This window comes from Protopterus annectens, chromosome 7.part0 (genome assembly GCF_019279795.1).
Source record: "Protopterus annectens isolate FY-2018-M chromosome 7.part0, PAN1.0, whole genome shotgun sequence".
Taxonomy (NCBI): domain Eukaryota; kingdom Metazoa; phylum Chordata; order Ceratodontiformes; family Protopteridae; genus Protopterus; species Protopterus annectens.
The window spans coordinates 1,052,048,115-1,052,064,893 of NC_056739.1; the positions used below are offsets into that span (position 1 = coordinate 1,052,048,115).

The window sequence follows — 16,779 nt, forward strand, 5'->3', positions numbered from 1 at the left end:
TAGATCTCAAGGACGCTTGCTATCACATTCTGATAAGTCAAGAGTCCAGGAGTCATTTACGCTTCCGCCTGGGAACCAGTCATTTCCAGTTCCGAGCACTGCCCTTTGGTCTCACCACAGCCCCCAGGGTGTTCACCAAGTGTCTGGCAGTAGTGACAGCTCACTTGAGAAGTCTAGGATTCCAAGTGTTTCCCTATTTAGACGACTGGCTCCTTACTGCCACCTCCAAGCATCTATTAGTTCGGGCACTTATGACCACAGTCAGTTTGGGTCATTCACTAGGAATCACGTTCAGTTGGGGAAAATCTGTGCTGCAGCCGTCTCAGCGTATTACCTTTATAGGCGCAGAGTTAGACACAAGAAGAATGCGGGCATTCTTGCCGGTAGAAAGGATTCAGGTCCTGCAGTCTCAGGTTCAAACCTTGTTACCCAAATCACGAGTTCAGGCCAGACTGATTCTGCAGTTATTGGGCGATGGCCTCGACTATTCTTCTAGTCCCCTTAGCCAGGCTGCACATGCGGGTGCTGCAATGGCTACTGTCGGTTCAATGGTCCTTTCAGGAACTTCCCTTGAACCATTTGGTCCAGATTACCGAAATTTGCCGGCAGGACCTACGTTGGTGGCTGCTTCGGTCCAACCTGGACCAGGGGCGATCCTTTGCCCTTCAGCCTCCCGTCGCCACGGTGACCACAGACGCCTCCCAGATAGGGTGGGGGGGTCATTATCTGGACAGGTCTGTCCAAGGCACGTGGCAGGCTCACGAAACGCACTTACATATCAATATCCTGGAAATGAGAGCGGTGCTGCTGGTGTTGCAAGCACTTCATCATGCTCTTCCCCAGGGCACGATTGCGATCCTATCCGACAACATGTCGGTAGTCTGGTACATAAACAAGCAAGGCGGAACCAAGTCCTACCCTCTTTGCCGAGAGGCCATGAAAGTGTGGCATTGGGCGATTTCTACCCAGCGTTTCCTAGTGGCAACGCACATTCCGGGGAAATCCAATGTGATTGCAAACAGGCTGAGCAGGACTCTCCTGTTGCCCCACAAGTGGTCCCTCAACAACAAGGTGGCTGCAAACATCTTTGCCAAGTGGGGCCTCCCTTGTTGCGACTTGTTCGCCAGCCCTCACAATGTGAAATGCAGGGAGTTCTTCACTCTGACTCCCTCTCAGGGGCAGATTCCCAGGGACGCTCTAGCTCACAGTTGGCCCCCCGGTCTACTTTACGCCTTCCCTCCGGTTCCCCTTCTCCCGAAGGTGATACAGAAGGCGATTTATCTAGGAAGCGACATGATTTTGATCGCTCCACACTGGCCTCGTCAGGTTTGGTTCCCCTTCCTTCTGAGGTATGCGGTGGAGGACCCATGGTTTCTGGACCTGGTGCCCGACCTGTTGACTCATCAGTTGGAGCAGTCTCACCCATCCCTCAGGTCCTTGAGGTTGGCCGCTTGGTTACTCCACTTCCAACCTTAGCCAGAAATAACTCTTTTTCTCCAGACGTCATCCACATTTTGTCCTCTTCTCACAAACCTTCCACTATTAAACTGTATTCCAGCAAGTGGAAGAGGTTTGCTCTTTGGGCCCAGCAACGAGGTATAGATCCCCTTACCGCCCCAGTACCTCAGGTTTTAGAATTCCTGGCTTCTTTGTTTTATTTGGGCTCTTCAGTTTCCACAATTAAAGTCCAACTGGCGGCTATCTCTAATTTTCATGTCTCCTTTGAGCCTTCCTTAATGGCAAACAGGCTTTGCAAATCTTTCCTTAAAGGAGCGTGGCTCCTTGCCCCAATAGCCCATCCTGTGCCCCCTTGGGACCTGAATATGGTTCTAGCTTCTTTAACTGCTCACCCCTTTGAACCAGCAGCTACTTGTGATATAAAATTTCTATCTTGGAAAACCGCCTTTTTGGTGGCAATAACCTCTGCCAAGCGGGTCTCAGAGCTTCAGGCTCTCTGTTCTAATCCTCCTTATTTGACCTTTCACAAAGACAGAGTGTCCCTCAAGTTAAATCCCTCTTTCTTGCCCAAGGTAGCATCCCCCTTATGCATTCAACAATCCTTGGAGCTCCCTGTGTTTTTTCCCAAATTCTCCAATAGCGCAGAATATATTTTCCATCAGTTGGATGTTCACAGACAACTGCGTTTTTATTTAAGTAAGATCAGACATGAAAGTCAGATTAGCTGTTTGTGTCCTTTGCGGAAAATAGGTTGGGTCAACCGGTGGCTAAAACCACCATAGCCAAATGGATTAAAGATTGCATCTCCTTCATTTATTCACGGTCCGGCAAAGAGCTACCTTTCCCAGTCAGGGCTCATTCTACCAGGGCAATGGCTACTTCTGTAGCATTCCACTCCAAATTATCGATAGATGATATCTGTGCGGCCGCTACCTGGACTTCTCCACACACCTTCATTTCTCATTACAAGATAGATGTGGCTTCTCGGGGTAGAGCTTCCTTTGGTTCCACAGTTCTCAGGAGTGTTTTCCAATGAGCCACCCGGGATTTAGGTGCTAGGGACGCTGTCCCATCAGTTATGAATGTAGGCGAGATAGGATCCCATTACATCTTTTAGTTATGTACTTACCATAACTTCGGATGTATGGGATCCATCTCGCCTACATTCATACGTACCCGCCCTCCTTCCCCCTTCCCATTGGATTTAGAGGGAATGTTGCTACTTACTGAGTTTTTCTCTTGAAGGACTTTAGTTTGTTACAGTTGCTGGTATGTCTCTGTGTCTGGATGTAGGTATGAAAGCGAACAAACAAGATCTGGGGAAGCAGGCGTGGTGCATTCTGGGATAAGGGGTAGCCCAGCCAATTAGAGACTTCGTTCTACTATATAGTGGCCGAGTCGGAGCCGATGGATCGGCTCCGAACCCATCGGTTATGAATGTAGGTGAGATGGATCCCATACATCCGAAGTTATGGTAAGTACATAACTAAAAGTTATTCTTCAAGATACAAAAACTGAGGTAGGTTAGACAGAATTTACATTTCACAGGAACATGTACGTTTAATTGAAGGTCTTGATACATAACCCAATAACTAGTTCAGCTCATGCACCAATAACTAAAATTAAAACACAGGGTAATAAAATAAAAATGAGACATTGGCACTTTCCCACTTATCTGTTGAAAAGGAATGGGTAGTAGAAATCATTCAGGAGCTATTGGAGAAGATAGAAATTTCTTCTGAAAATATAGCTAGGGAGTGGGATAGAACTAAAGTGGAGTTTAAAAATAGGGTGGAAATAAAATAAAGGGAGATGTGGTTAAGAAGTAAAGTATTTAGAAGTACTGATAAATGTTAAAGTATTGCAAAACAGGAGGAATCCCACAAAACAAGAAGAGGAACAACTGCTGAATGCTAAATAGAAACTAAGAGATTACCTTGATAGGTAATATGCATGAGTTTTGAAAGATTGCTGTTAAGCAGCTAATGTTTGATAATAATTCTAGAGCATAAAAACTTTTAGCACAATGACTCAGACAACAGGAAGTAGAAAGGGCTATCACCAAGCTTAGGGGTCCTATAACGAGGAAGATAAGGGATCCTATATTATAGGTTCATAGGTGTTTACTAGGCTAAAGACCACAAGGGCCTTTTTAAGCCTAGCCATTCATCCCAAATCTCTGACAAGTTCTGATACCTTTGATAAGTGTAAGCATGGGCCTGGGAGATGAACCATTTACAGGTTACCTGTTTGCATTAGAGACATAGGTGCCAAACCAGGGATGATTTTCTTTTTCTCCATCCAGATGTCCAAGTTGCACTTGAATTGGGTTAGGGAGGAGCTCTGCTTCGCATGGATGAGGAGCCTGTTCCATAGACATGGTAGTCTTTGGGATACATACCTATCTCTCCAGCATGTCCTATTTATATCACAGGCAAGGTTTAAGTCTTTAGAATGGGTAATTATAATACTGCTTGTTTTGTGGATATGCAGGAGGTCCATCAGAGTTGGGTCTGACAATACCCTGTATGCCAGGCATAGATCTCCCCTCAAAAGCCTGTAGTAGACAGAATGTAGGGATAGGGCCTTGAGGTGGTCTGCATAGGACATATTACTTATGCCCTGTATTATTTTAGTGAGGAACCTCTGTGAACGTTCCAGTTGTTGGATATGCCTGGTTAGGTACATACCAAGAAATATTTCGGAAATTCTATGGAAGTCTGTATAAAGCAGAGAAATATGGAAATCAAGAAAAGGTACAAATGAAAATGTGTGTGGAAGAATTAGATATGCCAAGGTTAGAGGCAGAGGAGGCTCAATTACTAATAGGATAGGAGGAGATGAGAGAAAGATGGTGATGTATAACCAAGCTACAGGAAAGTCCCCAGGAATAGGTATTCCTGTGGAAGTTTGGAAGGTGGGGGGGGGGAGGAACTGATAACGATCTGGAAGGTTTTGTTTAACAGTATTTTAAGAGGAGGAAAAGTACCAACATCCTGGAAGAAAGTGATGGTAGCTGTAATACCTAAAGAGGGTAAAGATCAATCAGATCCAGCTTCATACAGGCCCATTTCAATACTAAACCATGACTATAAAGTGTTTGTGTGTATAATGGCTAAAAGAATTGCAAAGGTTATGCCTGAATTGATAGATATGGATCAGTTTTGTTTTGTGGAGGGGAGGCAAACATTTGCCAATATTAACAGAGCACTGATGATCCAGAGGGAAGCAGAACTTAAGAAAATACCACTGTTGTTGGTGGGTCTTGATGCAGAGAAAACATTTGACAGAGTAAGCTGAAACTGTATGAGCAGAGCAATGGAAACATTTGCATTCCCTGATAAAATTATAAGGTTGATTAGGAGGATATATGAAGGATCAGAGGTGAAAATTAAAGTAGTGGGGTCCTCTCTGATAATCTTTGGTTGAGCAGAGGAACCAGGCAGAGGTGTCTTCTCTCCCCTTTGTTATTTGCATTATATTTAGAACCATTGGCAAAGAAAATAATGGACCCAGAAATTCAAGAATATAATTGATATGGTAGTCAAGATAACTTGGTTCTATTTACGGATTTGGTTTGTTCTATTTGCAGATGACATTATTTTATACCTGACAAAACCAGAAAGGGACAGTGCAGTACTGTGGAACATATCGAGACAGTTTCAGATCTTTTTGGGATGCAAAATTAATTAAGCTAAAACAAAGGCAATAGCTGTAAATTACATACCCGTGTACGAATTGGTTCAGCAATATTCATACTTATGGGGACATGATAAAATGAAATATTTAGGAGTATGGATTAAAAAAGATTCCGGTGTGGCAGCTAAGGACATGTGGGAAGAGACTAAAAAGATAATACAAAAACTGAGAAAATGCAGGCTCTGTTATATGGATATTGATAGTAAGGTACAGGCAGTTAACATGTTTTTAGTCCCTTTAGTCTTATTCACAGGTCAGGTATATTTTATCAACCACTGGAGAAGTTGTGGATAGAAATTTTTAAAGAGCTGAAGGATCTTAACTGGGAGGGGAAGACTGCAAGAGTCAAGCGGGACAAGCTTATTCTTCCAATAGAACAGGGTGGATTAGGATTACCTGCTTTGAGGGGGTATTTCAGAGCAACACAGTTAAGGCTCTTATACACACACAGTTAAGGCTCTTATACATAACACAAGCAGAAATCTATAATTCAAAGTGGAAAGAGATGATTATGAAACTGGGGGAAGCTCAAGAAATAAGGAGAGACTGGAATTTTGGATGCAGACCTTTAAGGAGAATAACAATAATCATACAGAATATTATATTCATAGAGCAGCAGAAAGTATTCTAAGAACTAAGCCAACATGGGAATGGAGAAAGATTCTGCCAATAGGAATGACTGCAATTAGGGATACAGACAGTAGGCAAGAGGGAGCTGAAATTTATTGCAGAGAGCCGTCCAAGGAAGCAAGGTATTAAGATCAAATAACTACAGAGGGAAAGTAATAGACTGGGAAGACACTACAAACTCATTTGGACTGCAGGTTAGAGATTGCCTTCCCTATCAAGGATTGATATCAGAGTATAGGCAAAGAGAAGGAAATGGGGGGGAGGGTCCAAAACAAAAAACCAGCACTGGTCGAGTGTTTAATAGAATCTAGAACAGAAGTTGCCGTTAAGAAAGGAATATTTAGTAAAACATATACAATATTGCATGATAACTATAAGAATCAATCAGAGGAGGTTAGAAAGGATTGGGAAGAGAGATTGGATAAGCAATTCATAAATAAATAGTGAAGATGCCAAATATGCAACAAAGTCTAGAAGATTTAGGATCTTTGCTTGGAAGTTTTTACATAGGTATTTTTATACCCCAAGTAGAAGCCAAATAATTTTTCCTCAGACAAGAATTGTTGGAGGTGTGATTTGAAAGAAAGAGGTAACTGGGAACATATTTTCTGAGAGTGTAATGAGTTGGCAGACTTTAAAGATTGCCTACAGACTGCTTTGTTGGAGATACTGGGTGAGCAAATTGGTGTAACTAAGGAAATTATTTTCTTTGAGCTACAATACATAATTGGAATTGCCTAGACATTGTAAGGCCTTGCTGAGTTTAATTATGATGGCTAGCAAAAAAAGCAATTACTGGAAAACAGAAATCAAAGTCTAAACTAATTTTACTAGAAGTAACGAAGATAGTAACAGAGATAAAACAACTTGAATTGGGATCTTAAGAAAAGGATAGGAGCAAATTACATAGGAAAAAATGGGAAGTGTGGGATCAGTACATGCAGAGGAGTAACAAGGTTTAAAAAGAAGGCAGGATTTGAATGAGCTATGTAATGGCTGACTGATATAAGTGATGTATAATGTTTGCAGCTGCAGTTGTGTCGGTATGGTTTATTTTCATTTATATAAATGTAAAATTGCCTGTGTCATACATGATAATTTAATAAAGATGTTTGTTATTTAAAAAAAAAGATACAAAAATAAAAGAAAGGCATGAACGACTAAAAGATAAATTTCCCCACATACTTATTAAAATAGGGAAATTTAAGGAATGGATACAAGTAAAATTCAATAGTTACCAGGGAAGATAGAAATCATTCCAGAATGATGTAATAACTCGACAGAGGCACTGGGAATTATGTTTGTGTGGCACGATGCCAGCGTAATCCTATGAGCTAGGCTTGTAAAGGCTCCAGGGCCATTAGCCTAGTACACACCTATAACCAAGCAAGAGGGAAATGTTCAGGAGTTAATGGAATTTCCATAAAAATTTGGAGGTTAGGAGGAATGAGGTTGTTTAAGATCTGGAAGTCAGTGTTTAATATGTTTCGAAAGGGAGAGGCCTGCACTGAGGAAGAACGCAGTAGTAGTAGTATTACCAGAGATGGGCAAGGATCCTGTAGATTCTGCCTCATATAGGGAGACAAAAAATAAATATTAATAGAACAATGATAATTCAGAGGAAATTGAAATATTGAAAACATTTCTGTTATTGATTAGTTTGCATACAGTGAAGCCATTTGATAGGATTTGCTGAGCATTCATGAGTAGGGCAATTTTAGCATTTGCATTCCCAAATGGCATAGTGAAGTTAATAAAAAGGCTATATGATGAATCACAGGCAAAAAACAACTTGAACTGGAATAGAGGGATGAGGTAGAGATGATACATCACTTCTTTAATGATAATGTGTGGTCATATATATAAAAGAAAAAGTATAGTGATAGTTTAAATTACTATCATGTAGGTAGCATACGTTTTCTTTTTGGCGATTTCCATTGACTACAGTATTGCATATCAATACACATATTTCTTATTTCCTGCCTTGCCTTAAACCGTATTCCTCCACCTGAATATTATTCTGCATGCATTGTTCCCACAAATTTTATTTATTTTTTTAGGAAATTCGTTCCTTTCATTTTTCTAAAGATCCTATCCAGTGTTTTTTATCTCATTTACAATATTTAATACTTCAGTTACAGTTGGTTCTGCTTTTGATTTCTAGTTTCTAGTAATTGATTTTTAGAGGTCAATACCATTAAACTTAATAAGGTCTTCCTGTCTCATGGGTTCATAGGTTTGTACTAGGCTATCGGCCCTAGGGCCTATAAAAGCCCAGCCAAAAAGGTACCCTGGCTACTGTCGAGCAGAGCCACCTAAGTGATCCCCGGGGTGAATTTCCTATTTCCCATCCAATCGTCAAGATTTTTCTTGAAGAGTGCTAATGAGGAGCTTTGTTTGATATAGATAGATAGTTTATTCCAGAGAATGGGAAGTCTCTGGGACAGGAATCTATTCCTCCGGCATGTTCTGTTTATTGTGGTGACAAGATTTAGGTCCCTAGAGCATGTAGCTCGGAGTGATTTGGATTTCTTTAAGTGGAGCATGTCCAACAGCTCTGGGTTTGACATAGCTTTATATGTTAGGCAGAGATCATCTCTGAGTAGGCGATATGCGATGGAGTAAAGCTGGAGTTTTTTGAGACGGTCTGCGTAGGGCATCTGTTTGTCGCCGGTAATCCTCTTTGTGGGGTATTTCTACGGCCTTTCCAGTTATTGTAGATGTCTTGTGAGGTACATACCAAAAGGGGCGTTGTACTCTATAATGGGTCTAATGAGTGATGAGTAGAGGGGAGCAATGACCTCTTTTTTTCTGGATGAGAAACCTTTTGTGATGAGGTGTGCCATGTAGAAGGATTTCCTGACTACTGTGGTGATGTGATTATCAAAGGAGAGACTACTGTCCACCTGTTTCCCAAGGTCTCTTATCACACTTTCGGTGTTAAGTATACTACCGCCTATGTTGTAGTTCATGAGTACAGAGTTTTTACCAAAGGGGATGACAGTGCAGTTTTTGGCATTGAGCTTGAGGCCATGGCTTTGACACCAGGCATCTGTCTCAGTGAGGCCCTTTTGTAGGATGTCCACATCGATAGGAGTTTCGATTATGGCTCCTAGTTTGCAGTCATCTGCGAACTTCGTTAGCCAAAGACCTTCTGTGTTAGCCTGTACTTCAGAGAAGTAGATACCAAACAGGAGAGGACCAAGGACTGAACCCTGTGGTACTCCACTTGTCACTGGTCTGAAGTCAGATTTGGAGTCTGCTACTTTCACAGTGTGGTTTCTGTCAGTGAACCAGCTGGCAACCCATCTTGTGACACAGGGATTTATACCTAGTTTAGTGAGTTTATCTATAATTCCAGAGTGGGGGATGGTGTTGAAAGCCTTGGCAAGATCTAGATAGGCTGTGTGAACCACCTTACCCTCGTCTACGGCTTTGGTGACTGCTTCAAAGAAGTCCATCAGTTTTAGGAGACATGATCTGCCTTTTACAAACCCGAACTGGGTGGGGTCCAGAGTTTGGAGATTACCAATGTCTTTGTTTATAAGTTCCATGATTATAAGTTCCATGGCCTTGCAGACCAGGCTTGTCAGGCTAATGGGGTGGCTCCCCCCATGTGGAGTGGATAACGGTCGCTGTGCGCCATTCAGCAGGCACAAAGCCTGAGGTGAGGCTATGATTGAACATGGTACTTAGGTGGGGTGCCAGTTTGTTCTGTAGTTCATGTAAAACGCAGCCTGGGATGTTGTCTGGTCCCATGGATGTTGTGTTCTTGTCTTTGAAGAGTGTGTTTTTTACCTGTGCAGCCGTGATTACAGGAATAATAATTTTCTTAGTTAGAACCAATTGTTCCCCCAATATTTCCATCAGAGCACTCAGCAGGGATTTTTTTAAATCTTCCAAAACAAAACAAGTTTCCCAATTATCTACTTCCAGCATTTGTTATCTACCTGACAAAAAAATCTTTGAAGTCTACTTGGGGTATAAAAAAAAAATATATGGAAATATATCCATGCAAAAATCCTAAATCTGCTGGACTTTGTTGGATACATGAGAGCCTTACAGATTTCTTCCCATTCCTTTCTAAATTATATTTCCATTCTCTTCTCCAAGTTTTATCTAACCTCCTTTATATTTTATCTTTTTACAGCAAATTCTGTTAGACTCATCTAAAAATTCTACTATATTCTGGTCTTAGCACTTGCTTATCCCTTTCTCTTTAACTATATCATCAATCCCTGTTGTATTACCACACCATTCCCATATACATGTAAGTAATTGAGTCTTGGAATTAAAAACGATGTGTGTGTTTGTATGTCTGTTTAATATAAACACACACCCATATTAGTGTAAAAGAGCCATGTTACTTTCATTCCAAAGTTTAGGGAACCATGGGTGGAAGTTGTCCTAGTTACTAATCAAGTCAGTGCATATTTCTTTATGTATGAGAAGTACAAATGGTGCATAAAAGGAAGAAGTAGTGACGTGGCGTGAGTAATTGTACTGCACTCCCAAGAGTTTTGTGGTAGTGTTGAGAATTCTTTTAGAGACATTGGAGTTAAGAGGACCACTTCCATTTCAAACTATATTGGAATTTTTCTTGGTTTATTTTTCAGTGTGTTATAAGGTTACCTTGCTTCCAGAAGTGCTTAGGATTAGATAACAGAGAGGCCTGTTTGAATTTTGTGCATGCTGTTTTATATTGTCTGCCCCCTACCTCCCAGTTTTAGCAGACTTCCAAAGCAGGATGCATCTGTCACGGATTTCTACATTTTGGGACTGTGTTCACCTGTGTACAAGCTTAGTCCCAAGTTTAAGCAGAGTTTCTAATAGGGAGGGATTGTTTTGAAGTTGAATTAGAAAGCTGTTTGCTGCTTGCTCTGTATCCTTGCCTAAGAGAACTTGAGACCTATATGTGCATTCTAGCTGAGATTTAAAGCTAGGGATTTTTTGCTGAAACCTTACTCTGTCTGGGAGACTTGTTGACCGTATTATTTAAATCTGATGGTGAATACATTGAATGACATAGGCTGTACTGAAACTGGATGGTTGAATTATAAATGATGGTAGAATGTTAGGCACTTTTGTTCTAACTAAGTGGGGAAAGGTATGAATCCCTGATTAAGAGTTGGGTTTGATGGTCTTTGGTACTAATTGTACTAAGCATTGATCTGCAAGAGCCAGTTCCATATTCTAGAGGGATAAAGACCTGACTGCAGTGTGATGAATCAAGTTAAAAGCTCAGCTCTGGCTTTTGTAGGTGCTAGTGGGAGCTGGTCTGCAAGGAATTAAATATTTAATGGACCAAGTACATTAATAGTCATATCTCCCAGGATTATAGTATAAAATGATGAGGCTGCTTTTAGAAGTTGCACTGAATAGGCCTTAGCATTTTTTCTGTATTGGACAGTAGGAGTTGGACCTGTGGTGGTGGTGCTGCGGTAGTGTTGTCGCCTCACAGTAAGACGCTGTCCGGTTCGATTCTCAGTTAGAGCGTTTTCTGCGTGGAGACATGCGTGAATGGGCGTACTTTCGTTGAAAGTTGTGCGTCAGGCCTGGCAAGCCGGTACGTAAAAATCAACTGCCAATCATTAGCGGACGGGAGTTCAGCTGTGGCGACCCCTAACCGGGAAAAGCCGAAAGACACAAACAAACAGTAGAAGTGGGAGGTAGGTGGCTTGCGGTTACAGTTTTAGTTGTTTTGTCTATTGAGATTTTAATTCTGATCCTTTTAGTCATTCTCACTGTAGTTGTTAAGAAGACTTACGTAGGCTTTTTAGTACATCTTTTAGGTCTTTTATTTGACCTGTATATATTACTGGACATCAGCAAACCAGCTACTAGAGAAATCCTAGCTGATGTAATGTAAAGTTCCTTCATGGAGTAACTTCTGAGGCAGCCTTGGTAAGCTACATGATAACCTCATTTGACAAGTAGCTGATTTGTACTACTTTTGGTATGCATCTCGTGGCCATCTCAGCTTGCCCACTGCTGGAGCCCCCATCTGAGACACCAGAGAGATCAATTTCCCCACCACAGCATCTGAGCTTCATGACTGAAAATTTGGCTGTATTTGAGCCAGCCAGTAAAGTTATAAAATTTCTGTCCTAGAATATGCTGTTTCTAGCCACAGTAACCTCAGCTCATAAAACTCTGAACTTCAGGCCCTAATATGTGAAGAACTTTATATAGTCTTCCCACAGAGATGGGGTATCATTAAGAAATAACCCGTCTATCTTACCTAAGGCAGGTTAAGAGTTAGCCCTTGACCAGCATATTCAGCTTCCAGTCTTCCCTAAACCAAAATCAAAGAAGAAATGGTTTTACATTTGGTGGATACACATGGACAGCTAAGATGCTAAAATGATACTAGATCCAAATATCAGGAAAAACAGAACAATTATTTATTTCCTTTATACAAAGACCAATGGGGAATTTATTTTAAAATGGCTAACCGTATGTTATGATTACAGTGGCAACACTATGCAAGGAGAGGTGAAATCTAATTCCACTGCCAGTGGCTACTAATGCATTTGTTTTGGGTATATATCAGCCCAACATATCTGCAAAGCAGTCACATGGACTTCTAATCACACCTTACTTATTTAGACAATTATTCCAACAACTGTGCAGCATTTGCATTGCGGTATTTCTGATCATTACGACTCCCCACTCTTGGTCTGTAGGCATTGTCTGCACTGCTTAAGCACTCTTCCCATTCATAATGAATGACACTACAACAGTGATCTTCAGGACAAGTATAGTTTAGCTGTGTGAGCAACTCACCTTAATAGTTAATGTTCAAATACAGGGTTTACTGCTGCATTGTATGACCATACTCACCACTGGCCCCCTAATGCACTAAATAGTTGAGGTGAAGGGATCTCTTTCTTCATCTATTATTTTGCCTTTCCTTTTATCTCTCCTTGTCAAGGGAAGGAAGATTCTGTCTGGTAGGCTACTCTAGTACTACACTAGACTGCCCAAACTGACAGCTATCACGTGGGATCACCCATTACCATCAGTTCAAAAGATAGATGCTAGGAAACCGGATATAGTAGTCCAAGAAAAGAAGATAAAAGCATTGATCATTGAAATACATCCAGTGACTACAGTGTCTTGCGTACAGAGAGACACAAAGTCATAAAATATCAGGATCTGCAAGCAGAAACAAGGGCAATATGGAAGAAAGATACCCAGACAGTTCCAGCAGTAGGAGCAACGGGTCTTATAAAAAAGAATCTACAATTGTATTTAGGTATTTTACCAATCCATGTTACCCCATATGAATTTCAGGAGGAGTCATTACAGGGCACATTACAGGTGCTGCGAAGAGCACTTTTGGCTGACATCAAAGATTGAAACAATACTAATTTCATGAACTTTAATTGTACTTTGACTTAGGAATGGGGTCCATTCCTGTCATAGTATTAGAAACCCAAAAGATTTGGAGAAGTAAAAAAGATATATTTGTTGGTGACACCTCTCTCTCTCTCTCTCTCTCTCTCTCTCTCTCTCTCTCACACACACACACACACACACACACACACACACACACACAAAACAAAAAATAAATATGACCAGCTCCATGATATAAAGTGGTTGAAGCCTTTAACTGTGATGCAGGATTATTTAGGGTTATGGATGCTGGAAGGTGAATGTGTGTGTGCCTGTTTCTGACACTGGCTCACCTTTCTAAGGAAATTGAGGCAACCTGACCAGTTGCTTAACTAGCAGAGGCAAGAGATCCGGAATACAATAGTCAAGTCAAGATGTCCACTTCCACTTTAATTGTGCATAGCACTATACCCACGTTGGGCAGATGCACAGGCACATGCATATGCCACAGGGTGGAACTTTGTGGATGACAGGCTGCTGTGGAGACTGGCATGTCTGATGGGAAAGAAACATCCACCCTTTATATCTGCTTGGTTGACAATCCTTCACCGATCTACTCTCAACCTAGCATTCAAGGTAAGGGGAACCTTGGGTGATCATATGGAAAGCACTTCATAACAAAATATAGTGTAGACTGGTCTTCCTTTTCTGCCCAATCTCTTACTGACTTCCTTGAGGTGAGGGAAGGCCAGTCCCATAATAGGAGTGTTTGAAGGTCTAGACATCTGACTAGATGTGAAGTCATTCCAATTTATAATGAATCATAACGCTGTATACAGGCATCTACTGTTATGATAACTTGCTCACAAAGCTCCATCATTTCCTTCCCATTTTCATGTTGTGTCAACATGTACTGTTGGGTGGCTCCCCACCAACAAGTGTGAAGCTTAAAATGTAAGAATTATGAACTAAGAAATCTCACAGCAGTTTATTACAGAGGCATCTGTGGAAATGATGAGTAGTTGTATCTTCATGTCTCCATTTAATATGAAAAATATTTAGAACATTGTGCCAGAGGCTTAAATACACTCATCTGATCGATGCATGCGATTTGCTAGCAGGTATAGTGTTTTATCTGTAGATTTTTACTTTTTGTTTTTCTGTCTGTCCAGGAAGAAGAAGAGGACAGGAGTGACACTGAAAACAATGATAAGGTTCAGGATGATGAAGATGAAAATGAGGAGGATTCTGATTAAGGCTGAGACCTTTCGATAAACAGCAGAAAGTTCTGAGCTCAAAAAATGCACTGTATTCATTTTGTATTTTATTTGTTCACATTTTGTTTACTAGATAATGATTTTTCTTGCTTGTAATTCTGTGAGTGGGACAATCTTTGTTTCACTTGTTCATTGTTGGGGAGCATGTATGTTGTCACGTATTTATTCCTTCTTTTACTTTACATACGCCAAGATATGTGAAGAGGTTGAGTTTCAGGGTATTTGTCATTTACACTGAACAGTGTAATTAATGTGACATTTTGTATAGTACATACCAAAAAGCTTATAGTAAAATGTTCTGGATCTGTAGAAGGTTTCAAGTACAAATATAGTGTCCTTCAGTTGCATTAACTGTTGTGGTTCAAGAAAGGCCTGTAAACAATAGTCCACTGTACTTCAGCTGCATTTTTTTATTACTGGCAGCGCATACCTCTCAACTGTACAGATTTTTGCAGAATGTCCGGACTTTTGCCTCATATTTTGGTAAGTTTCTCATAAAATTGTGGTTTTCTGGAAAATCAATGGTAAGTCATTGAGGGTTTAATTCAGAAAATAAAGACAGACATTTGAGTTTCAGACTTCATACTCTTCAGAAAATTCATGCTAATGTAATACATATTATTCTATCAACTTTCTAACTTTGTAAGAACAATATTTAAAAACTGTGTCCCTATTTTGAGCCTTTGTCCCCAAATTAGTTATGGTTTTGTCCAGATTTATTGCTCTAAGAGGTTGAGAGGTACGTGGAGCACACATGCAGCCGTGTTTTATATATTGATAATGCATTCCTTCTAAAGTACTGTCAGAGATAGCTACTTGGGAGTTGAGAATTAGAGAGAGAGAGAGAGAGAGAGAGAGAGAGAGATGGAAAGAAAAGCGTATGGAACATCACTTTGCTCGCCCTGAGTGGGCACGGCTGGATGGCATGAGTCTTGTGTTAGTGTTCTACAGAATAATTGCTTTGAAGAGTTAAGCTTACATTTTTCCTGACATCCTGGTAGTCTTCTAGTGCTAAGTTATAAGACTTGAGGTTGATACTTGCTAACTTTGGTTTTGTAATGGATTTGTGATAGAATGCAACCAGACAACCAATTAAAAAGAGGTAGATTTTCTGCAGGACTTTCTGGATCAGACTTTCTTGGTTTCCTAATTTACCCAGGACATTGTGCATCAGAATAGCTAGGTTTCTTTAAACACTTTTGTCACCACAGTGACCTTTGTGTCTTATGTCTTCAGCAGTTCTTAACCTGGGGGAGCTTCTACATCCATGACTGCTGCCACATTGATATGTCTCAAGAGCTCCTCCCTTTCCTCCTGTCTCTTCATATTGTGCATAACTCACAATCTGGAGATGCTCTTTTTTTTTTTTTTTTTTTTTTTTTTTTTTAATGTAAAGCCTTCTCTTTCTGCCCATCCTCAGTAATGTGAAGAAGGAACTTTGCATTGATTTGATGAAATAGTAGATGTGAAGTTGTTATATCTCTTACAGATGGGTTCGGAGCCAATCCTCGGCTCCGAGTCGGCCTATTACAAAGCTCGAGGTCTTCAGACAGCTCAAGACCAAGTCCCTATCCCATGATGCACCTAGAGTTACCGCAGATCTAGTTTGCCGCTGCAATAGATCGGAGGTTCCTCGCATAGCTCGGGCCAGTACAAAACTTTTTTTCTACAAATTAATCTGAGTATCTTGTTATTTCTCTATTTTAGAGTTAGCTTAGCACTTATAGCTCTTATAGCTTTATTGTGTGTATTCCCTTTCATTGGTGTACCTTTTCTTGATTAGATATTAGCTTTCTTTGGTCTCGTTTTTTTACTATAGGCCTTGTTATATTTAGTGTAGTTTAATTAGTAGTTGTGTGCCTTTGAATAGTGACAGTTTGTCACAGCCTTGTGATATATATATATATATATATATATATATATATATATATATATATATATTAGAGTGCTTAGATAAGTAGTTATAGTGTGTGTGTGTGCTGAATAGTATATTTAGCCCATAGTTTTTAAAGGGCTTATTTGAAATAGTTTTTGGGTAGGCCGCAGTGGTGCAGCGGTTAGCGTTGTCGCCTCACAGCAAGAGGTTCTTCCGTTCGATTCTTGGCTGGAGCACATTGTGTGTGGAGTCTGCATGTCCTCCCCACAGCCGAGTGACGTTAAAGACATGCAGGTAGGTGCGTGTGTGAATGGGTGTGCCTTCTTTGGAGGTTGGGTGTCGGGCTGGCAACTCGGCATCATAAAAATCCATTGCCAATCATTTGCGGACCGGAGTTCTGCTGTGGCGACCCCTAACCGGGAAAAACTGAAAGCCTTTCTTATTTGAAATAGTTTTTGGGTGTGTCTTGTTTATTACAGTACCCTTTCTTGAGACTGTATA

At 40.7% G+C, this 16,779-nt stretch overlaps 1 protein-coding gene across 3 annotated transcripts in view; it reads left to right on the forward strand.

Moving 5' to 3' along the window:
- Positions 1 to 15,001, forward strand: part of FANCD2 (FA complementation group D2) — a 1,694,389-nt gene extending 1,679,388 nt beyond the window's left edge. For all 3 annotated transcript variants that reach the window (XM_044077594.1, XM_044077597.1, XM_044077595.1), the window contains one exon: positions 14,298 to 15,001. In XM_044077594.1, coding sequence (XP_043933529.1) covers positions 14,298 to 14,381 — 84 coding nt within the window. In that variant the 3' untranslated portion in view covers positions 14,382 to 15,001. The remainder of the gene's footprint in view (positions 1 to 14,297) is intronic.
- Positions 15,002 to 16,779: the final 1,778 nt, after the last annotated feature.